The following is an 18,179-nucleotide window of genomic DNA, read 5'->3' as shown; positions in this document are numbered from 1 at the left end:
ATGGCAAGAGAGACATACAATGTATTATATATCATATCAACCATGTAATATTAAGTTTTTGTAAAGGAGGTATTTCATATAATAGCTCCAAGGAGCACGGATCATAGTTTTTATAAATGGTATCACACCATCTTATTTGTTTTGTATTTTTTGCTTAATAAATGGGCTTTATGAATAAGACAAGTTTGTTTTGTTTCTGAACCTTTATTTGCTACAGCTGGCATTATCCTTCATTAATGGACATGAGTGTAGATTGAAAAACCTTTAATCCTTATTATTAACTTTGAATAAGTCCTACTGAATTAAATCCTACTGTACTTTCTAAATCATTAAAAAAAATTTTTTTTTCCTGCTTTAAATTTGACGATGGAAATTTATTTAATTAGGTGAATAAAGCCATGAAAAATATTTTTTTTAAAAATAAAAACTCAAAATAAAAAGAAAATTAGATGATTTAAGTCAATTATAATCACCACTAAATATTTACAAACCATAAGTTTAACGACAAGGCACACTCTAAATATATAAAACTTGATTAAGAGAAAGAATTACAAAATTAAGTTTATAAAGAATTAAAATTAATATATGTGAAAACATTAACAAAATAACTATAAATCTATGTTCATGCTCTTCAAATATACAATATTTATGCTATCTGTGTTCACTTTAAACAAAATACATTTATATGGTCATATCACAGAATTTCTTTACATTGTGAACATTTTCATTGAATTTTTCTGTCCTCGGCTTGCAGACACGAATCATATCTTTTGTTCTTGATTGTTTTGGATGCATTTGAAACATTTGCTCTTCTTTTACATGCACTATGTAAACTTTTCAGTTAAGTCGTAACTCTTTGACATAGAAATTTTATTAAACCTATTTTTACTACTTTTTCCATTATTTTATATTATAATTTAGATCAAAATAAGTGAAAAATATCATATTTAGTATTTTAATAATTTATAAATACGAAATACAACATGAAAAAACCACTTTTTCTGTGTTAATGGTAAAATCTTCCAAACAATAATTTTTCAAATTTGCACTTATTTAGATCTAAGAGAAACAATTACTTATCACTGAAATTACATTAATTTACAAAAGCAATTATTGATAAATTTTTGAATATGAATGAAAAAGAATTTGTTTCAAACTACTTTTTTTGGATTTAATATGTTTACAATTAAAAAATACCAAAATTAAGTTTTGCTTGTAATTAAAGCATCAGAATAAAATATATATAAAAGGTACACAAGTGTCCCATCTGTATCAAAAGCTTAATCTCTGAGCGCATTGTTCAATACTCAATATTTTTATTAGCTGTAATATACTAAGTTCTTCAAAAACAGATGCTTGCTTCCAGATCAGACAGGTGGATTAACAGAGAAAAGTCCAATGATAATTACATCTATTACAAAAACATTCAGGGTAAAAAATCATTGGTTATTCTGACAGCTAAATATTTCATTAAAAGTGTTATTTCAAATCTTGCGTAGAAAGAAATATTAATACTCTCATATGCTGGAAATCAATATTTCATTTATATATTCCATTGGAAAAAATATTTACACAAACAGGCATGCGGGGTGTGCCATACCTCAGTTTTATCAAAATATTGTTAAACCCTTTTCTAAAATGCATCTTCAAATGAAAACTTATTCTAAAGTACAACAGTAAGTAGAAAATCTAAAACTAAAAGCAATAGAAAATTTTGATTTAACAAATTTGAAATATAATTTTTTTTTTTAAACAGGGATAAGATATACTTAGCACACATTTTGTGGGTTAATTAGTATTAATGTAATACACTAACAGTTTTACCAAATCTTTTCAAATGATGATATTTCAAGATGCAATTGAAAAATAATTTGAATTGGAACAACTTATACTTTTCAACTCAACTCTACAGAACTATATCTACATCCACACCAATATGCTAATGGTGAAATGTATTATAAAACAATTTATGCATAAGTGTGTATAGATATTTAGAGATCTCTCATTATTGCAGTTTCTAAAGGGAAAACATTTGCCGATTCTCACTAAATACTAACCAAAGATCATGTAATCAACACCAACCAAAGGCGCACAAAGAAAGTTTTGAAGCGAAAGTAACTCATTTGACCAGTTTAAATTGATTGAAAGTAACTATTTTTTGTCTGTTTAGATGGGTGGAGAGTGCTCCTCTCTAAATAAAAATTTTCAAATATGATTGTTGTTTATAGAATAAAAGTATAATAATTAGAAATATCATATAACAATCAAAGGATAACAACTGTAGTAATACAGTGCAAATGCAATGCAATCTTATCATAAAAATACTTAGCGTTCCTTTTTCGGTAGATTAGCCACACAAGCTATAAAATACTATATGGTCTGGAAAGAAGTTTCGGGAAAATTAAGAAAGATATAGATGTTAAAGAATTTCTTACTAGAAAATAATTAATACACTTTCATAAATAAAGATTGTTATCTTTATTTATGAAAGTGTATTAACAAATAATATGTTTATTATTTGTTTTACGTAGTATCACTTACTCTGAAAAAAGCAAATAAATTAAAAAAAATTAAATGTTTTAATAATTTTAAAGATTGCTAGCCTTTACTTAATAATAAATTATGTAATTTCTTATCCCACTTGACCAATAGCAACCCATCTGCTTACAATCAATAAAAAACCTTGCCAGGACATGAGAGCAGCTAGCACTTCAAAAATTTTACTCTCTGAGTACAGTTGCCTTAATAAGCCTGGTAAGTGTTCCTCGGTCGAATACGCAAAATATATCAAGAAATCCTCATAAGGCCCGCCAATATCCAAGAGGTGGTGAGTTCCATTCCATTCATTATGTACAGCTACAACACCGCTTTTTGGATTCTCACAAAACACAGACCCATACCTGCCAACTTTTACGCATTTGGTGTAAAATTTCATTTCTATGTTTAAAATGGTAGTAAAATGTATGCTATTTATATATTATTAATTTTGTGACCTGACATTATTTATTTAGGTAAAATGTCAGCAATTTAAAACTAATTAAATTGACATATAAAAAAAAATATACAACTATATTTTAAACTTACTTTAATAAATATACAACAAGCATAAAAAGAATTTTAGCTTGATTAAAATTTGTGTTGAGTTTGTGATGCCATAATCAAGGAATGCACAGTATCTTTCTTTTTCGAATGAATTTCAACATTTTCAATATTTTTACATACACTTAAGAGGATAAAATAAAGAAACAAAAACACATCATTGCTTGATTTATTTTAATTATGCTAATTTTAATGGTCAAGGAATATTTATTTAAACTATCAATGTAATTAGAAATCAATGCCAGTTTTTCATTATTATTATTTCCACTTTGACAGTTTCTCTGCGTTTTATGTGACAAATGCATAATCATGCTCAGGCAGAAATAATTACTGAAGTAAAAGTAAAACATATTTTAGAAAAGAAGGTAATTATTGATATGATTCTAGTACTAATTCTGCTAAAAAGCTGCTAATGAGCCAAATTATGAGCTTCTAAGCATCAATTGTAAATTCTGTTATGTAAATGTATGTATATGTATGTTCTGTCATGTATTGGCATAAGATTTTGAAAATATAGTTGAAAGAAATTATTCAAAATACAACAAGCTTAAATTACACTATAACAATAATTGTAACAGGCTAATAGTCATGCTTCATGAAAAGTAATTTACCACAGCATGTGATTGAGAGTAACACAGCATTTTTATTATAAACGAAAGTGTAATGTACCTAAAAATACACATTGATCAGACAAATAAAAGTAATCACATACTAAAACAACGAGAAACAAATCCAACATATTTCACGAAATGCCGAAAAATAAAAATGAAATAAAATAAAAAATGATTGACTTCAAAAAAAATTTATGAACTTAAAAAACAATGACAAAATAACTGTTGCCTAGCCTGAAAATTAAAAATTCTTTTTCAAAACAATTTAAATTAATAAACTCATATAAAAATCTGTTTTGAAATCTTAATAATTACCTGAAGTAATTATAAATGCTTTTCTAGGCTTTGCACTTGATTCTTGGACTGTATCCATTGCAACTGACTTGTAGTCTAAAAACAGACCTTGCCAAAAAAGATCTAAAAAGCAACAATAAATAAAAATTAATAAATAAGTATTTATTTAAATAATAACTAGCAAGAAAGTCAATACATAAAATAATGAATTATAGTACAAATTCTTCCATAGTAGATGATTGCCCAATTAAATAAAATAAGTTTGCCAATATTTTAGTAAATCAGGTTGCAACAAACCATCATTAAATCAAACCAGATTAAAATCAGGTTGTCATTAAAAAAATACATAGTTTCTAACAGAAAACCATACAAGAGTTGTTCAAATTTTAATACCTTTAAGTGCTCAAAACAGCATTAAGCCTGATTTTATAAAAAATCTAAACAAATATTTTATAGCAAAATATTAGAATAATGCAGGGATGCACAACCTTTAGCCAGTGGGACAAAAAAACTGACCTTCAAAGTTTATGACTTGGCACCTAAACTGTTAATTATTTAAAAAAAAAAAATTTTTAAATGAAAAAAATATAAAATTTCAAAAAAAGTTTTTTTTTTTGTTGAAAAAAATGGAGCTTTATTAATTGAAAAACTGTATTTATTAGAACTGTTCTAGTGCAAACCTAAACCATTTCATTTTCAAGTTTTATTTAGAGCCACGAGTTCAATGTACGCAGTTAAATGTTATTTCTTACTAATTTATGATAAATAATGTGTAAATACACATTATTATGATTACGATTTTGCAAGCATATGCGTGTTACTTAGAATTAAGATCTAAATGCATTTTACATCTTTACGATAATAGTTTTACCTTACTTAAATGGGTGATTAATTACTTAAAATAATCTTGTGACCTGCTATAAAAAAAGGATGTGCATTCATGGATTAATGTGTGTGCTCATTGCTTTCTAAAGTCACTGCAAGTGACTCACATGCTGAATACGATCCGAAAGCACTTCTTTTGTGGCTCAAAAAGTTTTCCTGTTAATCTTATGTTTTTTTTATAGTATGTTTTAATATTATGTTTTATTTTTTCCTTTATAGTATGTTTTAATATTATGTTTTATTTTTTCCTTATTAAATTCTTGAATGATGTTATAATTTTGTTAGTTTGGGGGGAAAATCATTGTTTTGATTATCTCTATTATTGTTTTTCTTTTATCTTATAATTTTGTTAGTTTGGGGGGAAAATCATTGCTTTTATTATCTCTATTATTGTTTTTTTTTATCTTTCGGCCTACAGGAAACTTAATTGATTATAACCCACAGCATAGTTAAAGCTGTACAAACTGGTTCCATCAATCACTGTTCCTGCCCCGTCCAGTTTTGGGCGTTTAGGAAATTTTATTGAACTCTAAAATCATTACAAATAATTCGGCAAGAGGCCAACAAAAGAAATTATACAACGTTTCTAAGTATGATCATATAACAAATGAATGAAAACTGCAATAAAAAATACCGATATAATATGAAAAAAAAATTGCAGCATGCTTTAAACACTATTTTAAAAGAGTTAACATAAAATTTGTCAAGAATACGTGTGTATATATATATATTCATTTAATAGCAACGGGTTATGAATAACTAATCACCAGGGATATTGTGATGGGAGGGAGGTCACAGTAATCGCTCATAAATTCTGACAGTTTGAATATTTGGAAAGTTTTGTTTGATACTCTGCAATTTAAATTTAGTCTATTGCTTAGTTTTCGGAAAGTATTATAAATGAAACTAGAAATTATTTGTGATTCAATCAAGGATAAAATAATTTAAATTTAAAAAAAAAAAAAAAAAAAAAAAACAATTCTTTTATAGATTTGCATGAAAAAGTAATAAAAAAATTACACGTATAACTTATAAAAAGCAAGTTTATATTATTCTCTTCTAATTTTCCAGGTAAGTCATTGGTTTTCAAATAACAATAATAACACAAAACAAATTAGTAACTTTTCATCTGCTTTCTTTAAAAATTTTATACAAAATTCTTGCAACACATTTTTAGATTAACTTTAAATAAAATGAAAATAATACCAGGAGAATTAGCCGAGACTATATAAACTCAGTTTTTAAAAGTTACACGCAATATTTAATGTATTACTTTTTATTTTTTCATGCATACTCATCAAAAGCTGTCATTCTATGAAAAAAATTTTAAGTTATTTCACTTTATACTTTTTAAGTCTAAAAATTCAATAAGTCTTTGAAAAAAATTGAACTCTACTTTTTTCCCCACAAGTATGTTTCAAAAGTGCAACTATTAAATAAAATAATCACAATTTCAGATAATTTTAGAAATGCTAATTCGGTAATGTAGCACTGATCCACATGCTATTCATTATGAAGACTGAACTTGGAAAAAATAAATAAGCATTAAAGAACATGCAATAAAATTTTAAACAAATCATTTACAGTTTTATTTATAACAGTAGCTAATGTTAATTTAATTGAGAAAAAAAAAATTTCGAAGATTTTTTTGGAACAGAATAAATAAAATTTTTGAGACCGGTGGTTAAAATTGCTCCTGACAGTAAATGTTTAAATTTCAAAACCGCGAACGGTTCTAGGGTTGTAAGTGATTCAAAATAATGTTCTACAACAAGAACAAACAAAATACTGAGTAATCACAATCGAAAAAATAAATAAAATTAAAGCTATTATCAGTAAATTTTAAACTTTGGTCCATTAACACGGGTTCATCCAGGTCAAATTTATTACCATTTAGCGGTACCTTCGCAAATTCAAATTCAGGAAAAACGGTAGTTTCACAAAAAACTTTTTCTTAAAAAATGTTTATTGTATCCCGTAAAAAATGATAAATCCATATTTTTGTGTTGATTTTTTAATATAATTTGAACAAATTATGCCTAAATTTTAAAACATTCATTCATATCCAATGACATGTTTCTCACAAAAATATATTAGAATTTTGTCATTAAATTAAGAATTACTCTCCAAGAAGAGTAAGCTTACTGCACATCTGATAATCACACAATCCCTTATAACTGGAAGTTATTGAATAACAGTTTTATTTTTAAATCATTACCAGTACAAGAAAAAAATGTGGATTAATTTTGGAAAATGTCCTTTCCAGTACTTGCACCAAAATAATCAAGTTTTGGTGACATACAGACTATGGCCCACGAGAAACTATAAGAAAAAAAATTTCCCAAATGAGAACCAACTCAAAGCGTATAACTCGTATCCACCCAGCAAACATATTTTTCTAAAACTTTTTGCAAGTTTAAAATTTCTTTGGCGACCGGGCGGATGTAGCTAGTGTGAACAGGTACCAACACAGAAATTTCCCCTGAATTTTTTTTTACAAGAAAGTTATATAAGGCTTCTTTAGAGTTTTTAACAATTAATTATTTTGAAAAAAAAACTTGATGAAGGAATAATTTTTCAGCATTAATGAGTAACTTCCATGTTTAGTAAATACGGTAAAAGTATTTGCCACATTAATAAACACAGAAGAAGATAAACTCTTTTATTGTTTGAGAAAATTTAGTAAATTCCAAAAAGGTGCTCATTAGTGGAAAGGAGCGAAATAAGGAGAGTTGAAAATATAGATATTTTTCTTACTCCATTTCTCTACACGTCCACCCTTCCATTTCTCAGGTAGCTGAAAACGTTGTTTAAATGAGGATAATTGTTTTGTAAATTTTTCTCGCAAATTTGATACATTTTTTATTAACATATTGAAATTATTCAGATTTTACTGATAAAAATAAAGAAACATATTTATATTCAGTATCCTTTTACAGCATCCTGCACTGTAAGATTTTAGCTCTTTTATTTTTTTAATTTTGACAGTGTTAAAACTAATATATTTAGATAACAATTAATATATAACAATTTATTTTACAATTAGACGACAATTATTACGACAATAATTACAATTATTATACGACAGTTTTTATCATCCAAGGTTTTTATTTATTTTCGATTCAAAGTATTTTCTTCGTTCGTATTCACTCAACTTGGTTTTCAGTTGTAACAGTTGAGTTTTTTTTCGTGGCATTTTAAAATGTGAAGTATATGAATTTCGGTTTGTAACGTTTTTTCCGTTTAAGAAAAATCGATTATTCAAAAGTAAAGGTCGTCAAGTCAAAAAAAAGTTACAGTTAAACAATTATTGTAAACATGCCTTACCAAGAATAGCAATTTATTTAAATAAGCTCATAAAACAGTTGATTTAAGTTGTTTTAGTATATACGATTATTTTGAATTTAAATTTTTTGCATCTGAAACATTAAAAGTTTTAATTAATTAATGAAATGTTTTCTTGTTTGTCCCCTTTTAAAAATTTTAAATGGCAACAATGCATTCCGTCGAAAGACGCCATTCTCCAATCGAAACATTGTGGAAAAATTGTGTTATCGTCGTTACATGATGTAATTGTTTTTGTAAATATTTGTGAAACCGGCATATATGACGGGCAAAAAATATAATTTGTGATATTGTGACTGTTCAAAAACTTTGGAATACTGAATAATAGCTATTGTCTTTCAAAAGAAGTACTAGCACTTCATCAGTTGTTTTCGATGAATGAATGACAGTTTAAAGTACATAATAAGCTTAACTGCATAATTAGTGTAGCAAAATACGACAAAATTCTATGTAGACTTAATATACCAATTGATGTGTCTATGTCGATTATTATTCTGGTGTATTAAATGTCTTAAATACAACGTGATAAATGAATAACAACAGCATGTACGCTAAGGGTAAAGGATCAACAGTTCCGTCGGATGCTCAAGCGAGAGAAAAGTAGGTTGATCCAATACTGTGTAGGATATCTTTATGATAGATATCTTAAAATATCTATCATATAAGTTGATATTAGATGTAATTTAGTTTTTCTCATTACTATGCATCATTATTGATTTTTTTTTAATTAACTAGTGATAGGTGTAAGAGATGCTTTCATTGTGTTTGTATTTTCAGCTTTTTAAATTGTTCGTTTAAAAATTTAAGTGAGCTTATTTATAATTAATTTATTGCACTAGTACTTTTTAAATTGTCAACTGTATTTATTTAAAGTATTGTTATGTTGCTGTTCACTCATTGTTAGCATTTTTCATTCTTTGAAAGTCTGTCGCTTATTGTATTTGTTTTATTCCATAATTGTATTTTATCGTATTTAAATAAGAATTTTTTCATCCCTGTTCTGCATCACAAGAGACTGCTGTCAAATTCTGTTTGTATGAATTACCTGTCAAAAAATTAGTAATAAGTCAGTGATAGTGCATTTTATTGCCAAATTTTTAACTATATGTTTATATTATTTTCAATATAGACAATTGAAAATACTATCAATGTAATTATTAACTTCATGAATATGTAAATATGTTTAATTTTGAGAGTTTTTTTTTTTTTTTTTTTTTTTTTTTTTTTTTTTTTTTNTTTTTTTTTTTTTTTTTTTTTTTTTTTTTTCAAATCAAATTTCATTTATTTTTGCTCACAATTGTGTGGAATTATTCAGAATAAAATTATTTGGTTTTTATGTCTTTAAAATACGATAAATAAATTGTACATATGTAGGATATGTGTTGTGTAAAATACAATATGATAATGGGAGATATTAATTTTTATTTTCTATTAGCAATTAATGTTTCTCATATTATTTTAAAAAATGTTATTAAGAATGTTAATTGCCTTAAATTTACGAAAACAAAAATTATAATAAACAAGAAAATTGTTCAAGCCACAGCAAACTTGCAACCTTGCCCATAACAATATCAGCTGTTAAAGTACATAATCAAAAGAAGCAATTAAGCTGTAAGCTGAATTTTAAGTTCTGTGATGCTGAATCACTAAATAGATTTCTCAAACCTTTAGCTAATTGTTAATCCACCTTAATGAATATGCTACTGTGGTGAGAGCCTTTCATTCTAGTCAACTGAATACAAATGTGACATAATGTAAAAAGTACTTTAATTTTAGGCAAAATTTTAAACAAAAGTAGTGACTGTCTTTTTTTTTTTTTTTTTCTTGTTCAGACAAAAGCTAATTATGAAAACCTCAGAAACTCCATTAAATCTTTTGTTCTTATATTTTCACCTGCGATTGAAGTATTCTGTAGTAGTATGTGGTACAAACAGGTTAATGAAGCATATATTTGTCTAATCATGCAAACATAAGTTACTACCAAAATGGAATTTCTTTTTGGAATCTTAATGTACGCTGCACATATTTAAGCTCTAGAATTGTAGATTTCCAACTTAAGGAGACTCAATCTTAGAAAATTAAAGTGGAAAAAAATTAGTTGAAGCAATCATCTTAACATGTTTCAAAACCAGAATGTAATTTTTCAATATTTTTCTTACTAAATTTTTTTAAAGCATTTTTTCCTCTCATTGTTCACGTTATCTCTTTATGTAATTCTATGCAAAGTTGAAATATGCTACGAAATTTGCATTGCTATGCCCATTACAGTATTTTCCATTCCAAAGGGCCCACGCTACGCGATTGCCACCTTGCAAAATACTATAAAATCGTAAATTTGGTGAATAAGATTGTTTTTTGGCGAATTATTTTTTTCTCAGAAAAGAAAAAATTTTAAGATTTTCATTTGGCGAAATCTTTTGAAAATTTGTAAATACTTTTGATATTTGGCTAATAATTTTAAATCTTTAGCACAGGCCCAGCATTCGGATTCGGTCACATGTTGGCAAAACAAAAAAACCTACTTAATTGTGTAGATTAGAATGATTTGTGACATTCGAAGATTACTTTGGTATTTAAGTTAGGTCGTTATATTTTTTTGAAAGTTAGGAAATATATATACTAAGTAATATAAATAAAGTAAGTGACTAATCAATGTATTAAGTTTTAATTTTATTATTATTATTATAGATTGGCTCTTTATGTTTATGAATATCTGTTGCATGTTGGAGCTCAAAAAGCAGCACAAACGTTTCTGTCAGAGGTATGGTTATAAATTGTTATAATATTTTTTGAAAATTTTTTCTTCATTTTCAACACAAATATAGAAAATTACAGCTATACAAATGCATTTTTGTTTTTGTTAAAATATTTAATGAAATATCTCCATTTTAAAGTATGCATTATTCAAAAGAAAATGTTAATAATGTAAAAGGATAGCGTAAGTATTGTTGCCTTTTTTATAATATTACATTTTTTTTCTTACATATATTAATGGATGTATCCATTAAATCATGTCTTACTCCAATTATGGTTTATTATTATTCTATTTTAGAAATTTTCTAAATTCTCTAAGTATAAAATGAATTAATTTATGAAATAAGTAAGTTAAAATTGATTTATTTACTTCAAAAATTATAAAACAATAATGGTTAAAAAATCTTATAAATATATTTTTTCTCTGTGGAAAAACTACTTTTTTTTCATTTAATAAATAGCTTTTTAGAATAAAAGAGTTTCTGCGATAAGAAAACAGCTTATATATTAATAATGTTATGAATATTCAAGGAAATGAAACCTTTTTATGCATTCCAAATGAATTTTTTTTTAAAAAGTAGATTAGGCTCTTAACGATCCAGTTAATTTTTGTGTTTATAGTGATTTTTAAATAATTATTTAATTTTGTATGTACGACCAAGTACAGTAAGCATCTGCTTTATCATACACAGATTATCCACAGTCTTGATTTTCTAAAAAGTTATGCAAGTTTAAATTAATAATTTAAATTGAAATTTTTAAAATCTAATTATTCTGGTTTTATTAAATTTTCTTCCTCACTATTTATTATAATAATGCAATGTACTTAATAACAAGGTGAATCTAAACTGATTTTTAAAACTATAAAGGAGATGTAAAGAGAACTTCTCTTTTGTCCCTTTTTGTAAAAATAAGCTGCCATACCTTAGTAACACTGCCCTTTTATGTATATTCCTTTAAAAAAAAATTTATTTACTGTTAAAATGATAAATTCACACTGTTAAAATTATCCGTGTTAATAGGCTTAATTCTGATAACTATTACAAATATATACTTTCTTAAAACCTTTAGTGAAAGATTTAGTTTGTTAGGATTATTCTCCAGCATTATCCTCACATTTCTCTTTTTTTTGTGTTTTTAAATTTTAAAATTATTTTTTTAATAAATCCCTTATTTTTTTCAATGTACCTTTAAATGGTTGTTTTCTTATAATTTTCATTATAAATTATAAAAAAAAGCTTTGAAGTAAGTTGTTTATCAATTAATCATTCTTTTAGTTTACTTTTTAAAAAAAAAATTGTACAGTGATTGTCTTTTGCATGCCTTAGATTTTGTATAAACTGTAAATTTTTTTCTTATTTTGATAGTGAAGAAGAATTTTTGACATGCACACATAAAATAGTATAAGAGGATATTTTTAAAAATTATTGAGGATCAAATTCAGTTCTTACATAACATAAATTTTATAAAATCAAAACTCAGAGTTCTGTGAGGATGCACACTGTCATTTTTTATTTTTAGGGAGAACTCTGCCTTCTCAATTTGTAATAAACATCAATAGCGTGAAAAACTTATATTGTTTATTTATTTATTGCATGAAAATCCTAAAAATTGATGCAGCACCTGGAAAAAAATACAACTACAAAAACGATGTAATTTTCCAATATTTGCAACTTTTTAAACTCTAGTACAATGTTGCAAAGGTTTCCAGATTTTTTTTAAAAGTGTTGTATGAACAACTGGCATTGTAAACTGCAACTTCATCAGTGGTTGTTATTTTTTATATTCAATATTTCTTTGTTGAATATCTCTTAAACTTTATTTACTTTTTCTTCGATGTAGTACTGTGGGCTTATATAATGTGTTATATCTATGTTTTAATATATACTTATAATAATTTATAATATATATATATAACCATGAAGACCAGTACATTGGCCCTAGTTGGGCTCAAAATTGGTCCCATAAGAACATGCACCGAGGGGCCTATGTCTAGATTTTTCAATATTGGTCCTAGAATAACTTTCAATATTGATACAAGATTCATTTCAATCTGGGACCAATATTGAAAAATCTAGACATCCCAATGTTTTCCCAACATTATAAATCCATAAAGGACCTATATAGAAAATGATATTGGTCCGTTATTGATTGTCATTCTAGGACCAATTTTGAAAGATCTAGACATCTCAATATTGGCTTGTAGATTGTTGTTTGAGACACGTGCGTTCAGATCACGCTTATGTGGGACTAGACTAAAGGACCCGTAATATCTGATCTAGACTGAGTATCAAAAGCAAGTGTGGGTCACTGTCACAAATTACAAGTCAATTGTTCACTATGTTCATTTATCTAAGTATGTGTGTTTCTATTGAGATACACATGTTCAGATCATGTATGAAAGTCACCTATATAGAGTGTTCGTTGAAAAAAGCCTGCCTTTGTGGGACGGCTAAATTTCCGACAATGTCAAACTTCAACTTCAAGGAGGTAGTCAAGGTAGAGCCAAGTTAACATACCTTATATACTAGGAAACTGGAATTTAAAAGTTGTAGTGGTAGTTACGCTACAGACTCTATTATGTAAGCCTACAAGAGTCTTATATAGAAATTAATATTGGTCCTATGTTCGAAACCATTCGAGGACCAATATTTAAAAATTTAGACACCCCAATAGTGGCCCTATATTGTAAGCCTATAAAGGTCCTACATAAAAAATAAATATTTGGCCAGAATATAAAGCCATTCTAGGACCTATTACGAAACTTACACAACTCAACCTCAGTCCGATATCGAAAGCCATTCTAAGACCATTTTCTAAAAATATATAAGACCATTATAGACTTGCAATTAAGGACCAGTTTTGTATTTACATCTATTAAACCTGGAAGGACTTAAAATATTTTTAAATATCCATTTCTAGTTCCTTAATAAGTGATTTACAATACGAACGAATCTACCTATAACAGATTTTTTTTTTTTGCTCATAAGACATTTTTGTTTATTTCACTTTAGTCCAAGTACAATATTCATTTTTTAAAAAGAAATATTTTTTCCTTGTCTATTAAACTTCTGATAGTTCATATAAAATTTTGGTAGAAGTATATAGGATTTAAAGAAAATTTCTGTTTGGGGTTATTTATTATGATATAAAAGAAACCACTGCATAAATGCTTCGTCTTAAAACTCTCTGCTGATCCAAATATCTTAAAACTTAATTAATAGAGCAATTACACACATATATTATAAAAAAGGAAAAATTGCTTTTACTCAATATACGGCTTTAAGGGGCAATACAGTGCGACTCGGCGTAGAATTCTTGATATTGCAGGATGTTACAAAATAGATTGAGAAAAGCATTTATTATTTACTTTTTAGATTTTATTTAACTGCAATAAAATATCGGGTTAACCGACATAGGCTGAATAACGACTATAAAATATCGGGTGAACTTAGCAAATCTGTATATGGCTGATATTGTCGAAATAAGAGCATTAAAATATAGGATCAATTTGGCAATTCTATATAGGGTAAACTTGGGCTGAATGGTGGCTATAAGATATCGGGTGAACTTGATAAATCTGCATAGGCACGATATTGGGTAAATGAGGGAAATAAAATATCGGGTGAATTTGACAATTTTACATAGGGTAAACATCGGCTGAATAGTGGCTATAAAATATCGGGTGAATCGAACATTTCTATATTTGTCTAATATTGGCCCTTTAAAACCTTGTTGAGCTAAGATTAGTGAATATTGGCCTAATGAGTTCCCAAGTTATTTTGCTGATAGGCTGTAGTTTAACACCACACAAATGTAATATCTTTTGTCACAGCCACTGTGGCTTTTTGATATTAAAGTTCTTAATTAGAAAGCTGTGTTTCTCCCATAAGTTGTGACCCTCTTTGATACTATGAGTAATATTCAATGTGAATATCATTTTCTGCACTTCTATATTTGTGTCTGATACCTTGCACCAGAAAGGTATGGTCATAGTTGCAACATTCCCATTGAAAGAGATATCAAAAATAAAATTGACTTACATTGAGAAATGAAAGTCCATGTAGTGTAAAGAAGAATTAATGTGACACTATTATTAGTTAGAAATTGATTTACTTATTTTAAACATATTCAAAACTCAGATACATAGGTTAAAACTCTAATTTGTGTTTATAATTAAATTTTTAGAAATGTAAGATAACATCCTTTGTTTTGATGTAGTTCTTAAGTTATAATTTATGTATTCGCTGTTCCTCAAAACTGTAATAAATACAATTACTTTTCTTTTATTAAATCAATTATCATAAACATGACTTATTATTTCATCAAAATGGAAAGGAAAAAAAAATTCTTGTTAAATGCATAAACTTTTTATTAAAATATTATATTTTCAATATTTTTGTTTTATAGATAAGATGGGAGAAAAATATAACTCTGGGTGAGCCTCCAGGCTTTTTGCACTCGTGGTGGTGGTAAGTGAAAAAAAATTTAATTCTTGGTTTTCATTTTTCTTATTCTTTGTTGTAAATTTAAGTAGCTGGCTAGTTGACCAGTGAAGGACCTAAAAAAAACTAGTTTTGAATTTTTCTTTGTCTCAAATGTTTTTGTAAAATTCTGAAGTTTTTACAAAAATAGATTACAGTAAAATTTGGATTTATATTATTAATGCTATAATGGATTTTTGTTGGTTTAGTAGTTAAGAAAATAACAATTTGTTTTTTTTCTCTGTCATTTTATACTTTTATTTCTAATGTACTTTTAACTTAAGTGACTTTAATTTTAAAAAAGAAATTTTAACATCTAAATATTCTAGTTTCACTTTTTATTTATTTATTTTTATTTTTTCAGTTGTATAGTTATATTTCCATGTTCTTAAAAATGTCAACTTTTATTTTTACTACTATTTTTTTTTCTTTCAGCCATTGTTTGCTAAGGTTTTTATTTCTTAATTTTCAAATTTGATTTTTCTCATTTTTCTACTTAATGGTTTCAATCTTAAAACTGTTTTTGTCATTTTACTTTTTGCATTTTTTAAGTTATAAATTCCTTCAAGCATCTTTGAATGTACTTTTCGTAAATTAGTTTTAAATTTGTTTTGAAGTTATTTGGTTAAGTTTTGTTCAAATCTACCTTCTTTTAATAGTCATTAGATTTATTTTATTAGAAATATTATACCTTAAATCTACTGAAACAAACTCTGTTATGTTGACCATATACATTATTTTTTTTTTAAATTATGAACTTAAAATAAAATAACAAGAAATATGAGAAACTAGCAAATTGTCAATCGTTTTCTCTAATATAACTGTGATCATTGACTTTACTTTTGCTTTTATGTTCAGAAGACGGTAATATGCGTGGTTAAAAATATTTTATTTAATTTGTTAATCTTATATCTGACTGAATTTTAAATTGTATTCTATTATGTATCATATCTTGTATTAAAATTTCTTTCTTCCTTTTTTCTCTACATTTTGGGTTGATTATAATTTAATTTTATACCATCTGAGTTTTGTAAAACAATTTATTTTTGTCTATTTTAATACTTGTTGCTGCTCTAAAAAAAAAAAAAAAAAATTATACTTTGTTTTCTTAACTTTTGTATCTATGTTTTGGAGACAGTAATATGCATGTTTGAATTTTATGAGTATGATTTAAAAGTTTTATTTATCATGCATCAGGTCTTAATTTAATTTGTTTGCCCTTCTCATTTTGGGTTGACTGTAATTGATTTTTATACCATCAATATTTGTTACTGCCTTTAAAAATGAAATCTAAGTTCTTTAAAATAAAATATGTTTTCCTACTCTCAATGTTTTTGTAATAACATGATTTCTGTTTACACTTTAGTGTTTTTTGGGATCTCTATTGTGCTGCACCTGAAAGAAGAGAAACGTGTGAACATTCTAGTGAAGCTAAAGCTTTTCATGACTATGTAAGTTTTATTTCTGAAACAATAAGAAGTCATTAATATTTTGCTAGCAGATAGTTATTTAAACTTCTGATCATTAAGTTTTGAAACGATATTTTATGATTTATTGATTGCTACTTATTACTTTTCTTTGAATAGCATAGAACTTTTTTTACTATATAATTTTCTTAAAAAATATAACAAAAACTGTGACTAATGCTCAGACTGCCTTCCACTTTTCAGTTTCACTATAATTTGTGTTATATTAGGTAGTTAGTACAGAGAAATGGTAGCTAGTACCCATTAACAGTCCACTTACTAGTACTTAAATCTCTGTTATTGCTTTTTAAATTACATTAAATATATTGCATTTCTTAAATAAATGTATTTTTAAACAGGTAAAGGAATGTCCTGGGATTTTTTTTTTTTTTTTCATGTGATATATAAAATTTTATTAATATTCCATTTTATATTTATCAATTCTCATGAACTCCTACTGGGGTTTCCTTATATTTAATTGTATAAAATGTTCAATTACTAAATTTAATCTAAATTGTATAATTTATTTTGAAATATTTTTAATAGATCCTTTTTTGTAAAATGTTGGGAAGCTCTTTCTGATCAAGCACAAAAACTTTTTCTACATTAAAATATGTTCACAACTTCTTTATATATTTTATCTAATCTGGTGATTTTGATCTAAGCCTGTGGTCATAAAACTTTTTAAATCTGCATATTTTATATTGTGCCCAATATGGTGTGTAGCAATTTCTTGAAATATATAATTAATGTCTTTATTGCAAAACTCAGAGATGTTTGTGTTTCGTGTTTTTCTTATCATTCTTCTGGGTCTGAAAGCAAGGAGCTGGGCATGTGAATTTCTCAGAATCAAAACCATTGGTACGTGCGAATCCAAATCCGCATTAACGTGAAGTTCACATACATGTGATTCTGTAGCAAATTGGTGAAAATCCACCACTTTGGTTTTATTGATTTTTGGCAGTTTGGATCTCCACAGTAATCCACTTTTATCGTGATTCATATTCAAGCCTCAACATCGATTTTTGTACTTATACTTAATTTAAACGCTATTCATTATGATACGTATTCACACAATCTAAAAATCATGCATCACAATTTCTATTCATTTAATTTAAAAATCCAATATGGTGATTTGTATTTTTGCATTTTTAGAATCCAATATCGTGATTCATATTTACGCTATTTTAAAAACCAATGTCGCAATACTTGTAAGAACTTAGTTTTTTCTTAAATTAGTT

General features: G+C 26.5%; 3 protein-coding genes across 12 annotated transcripts in view; 2 read left to right on the top strand and 1 right to left on the bottom strand.

The window, feature by feature from the left end:
- Nucleotides 1–18,179, top strand: part of LOC107453483 (dystrophin-related protein 2) — a 276,867-nt gene that overhangs the window by 893 nt on the left and 257,795 nt on the right. The window lies entirely within an intron of this gene.
- The window catches only part of LOC107453476 (mitochondrial import inner membrane translocase subunit Tim29), a 61,989-nt gene that overhangs the window by 2,477 nt on the left and 41,333 nt on the right, over nt 1–18,179 (bottom strand). Inside the window, exons 1-2 of one of the 3 annotated variants that reach the window (XM_016070329.3) lie at nt 7,647–8,173; nt 4,026–4,127 (exon numbers count right to left, since the gene is read on the bottom strand). In XM_016070329.3, the coding sequence (XP_015925815.1) occupies nt 4,026–4,127; nt 7,647–7,761 (217 nt within the window). In that variant the 5' untranslated portion in view covers nt 7,762–8,173. Of the gene's footprint in view, nt 1–4,025; nt 4,128–7,646; nt 8,174–18,179 lie in introns of those variants that run through there. The other 2 variants (XM_071182773.1, XM_071182777.1) reach the window with 2 other exon arrangements.
- LOC107453463 (single-stranded DNA-binding protein 3) overlaps nt 8,210–18,179 on the top strand; it is an 81,232-nt gene continuing 71,262 nt past the window's right edge. For 7 of the 8 annotated variants that reach the window (XM_016070307.3, XM_071182757.1, XM_016070306.3 and 4 more), the window contains exons 1-4: nt 8,246–8,834; nt 10,923–10,995; nt 15,399–15,460; nt 16,839–16,923. In XM_016070307.3, the coding sequence (XP_015925793.1) occupies nt 8,764–8,834; nt 10,923–10,995; nt 15,399–15,460; nt 16,839–16,923 (291 nt within the window). In that variant the 5' untranslated portion in view covers nt 8,246–8,763. Of the gene's footprint in view, nt 8,835–10,922; nt 10,996–15,398; nt 15,461–16,838; nt 16,924–18,179 lie in introns of all 8 variants that reach the window. The other variant, XM_071182758.1, reaches the window with a different exon arrangement.

The sequence above is a fragment of the Parasteatoda tepidariorum genome, chromosome 1 (genome assembly GCF_043381705.1).
Source record: "Parasteatoda tepidariorum isolate YZ-2023 chromosome 1, CAS_Ptep_4.0, whole genome shotgun sequence".
Classification (NCBI taxonomy): domain Eukaryota; kingdom Metazoa; phylum Arthropoda; class Arachnida; order Araneae; family Theridiidae; genus Parasteatoda; species Parasteatoda tepidariorum.
The sequence above is the reverse complement of the archived record's forward strand: the minus strand, read 5'-3'. Positions and strand labels throughout refer to the sequence as shown.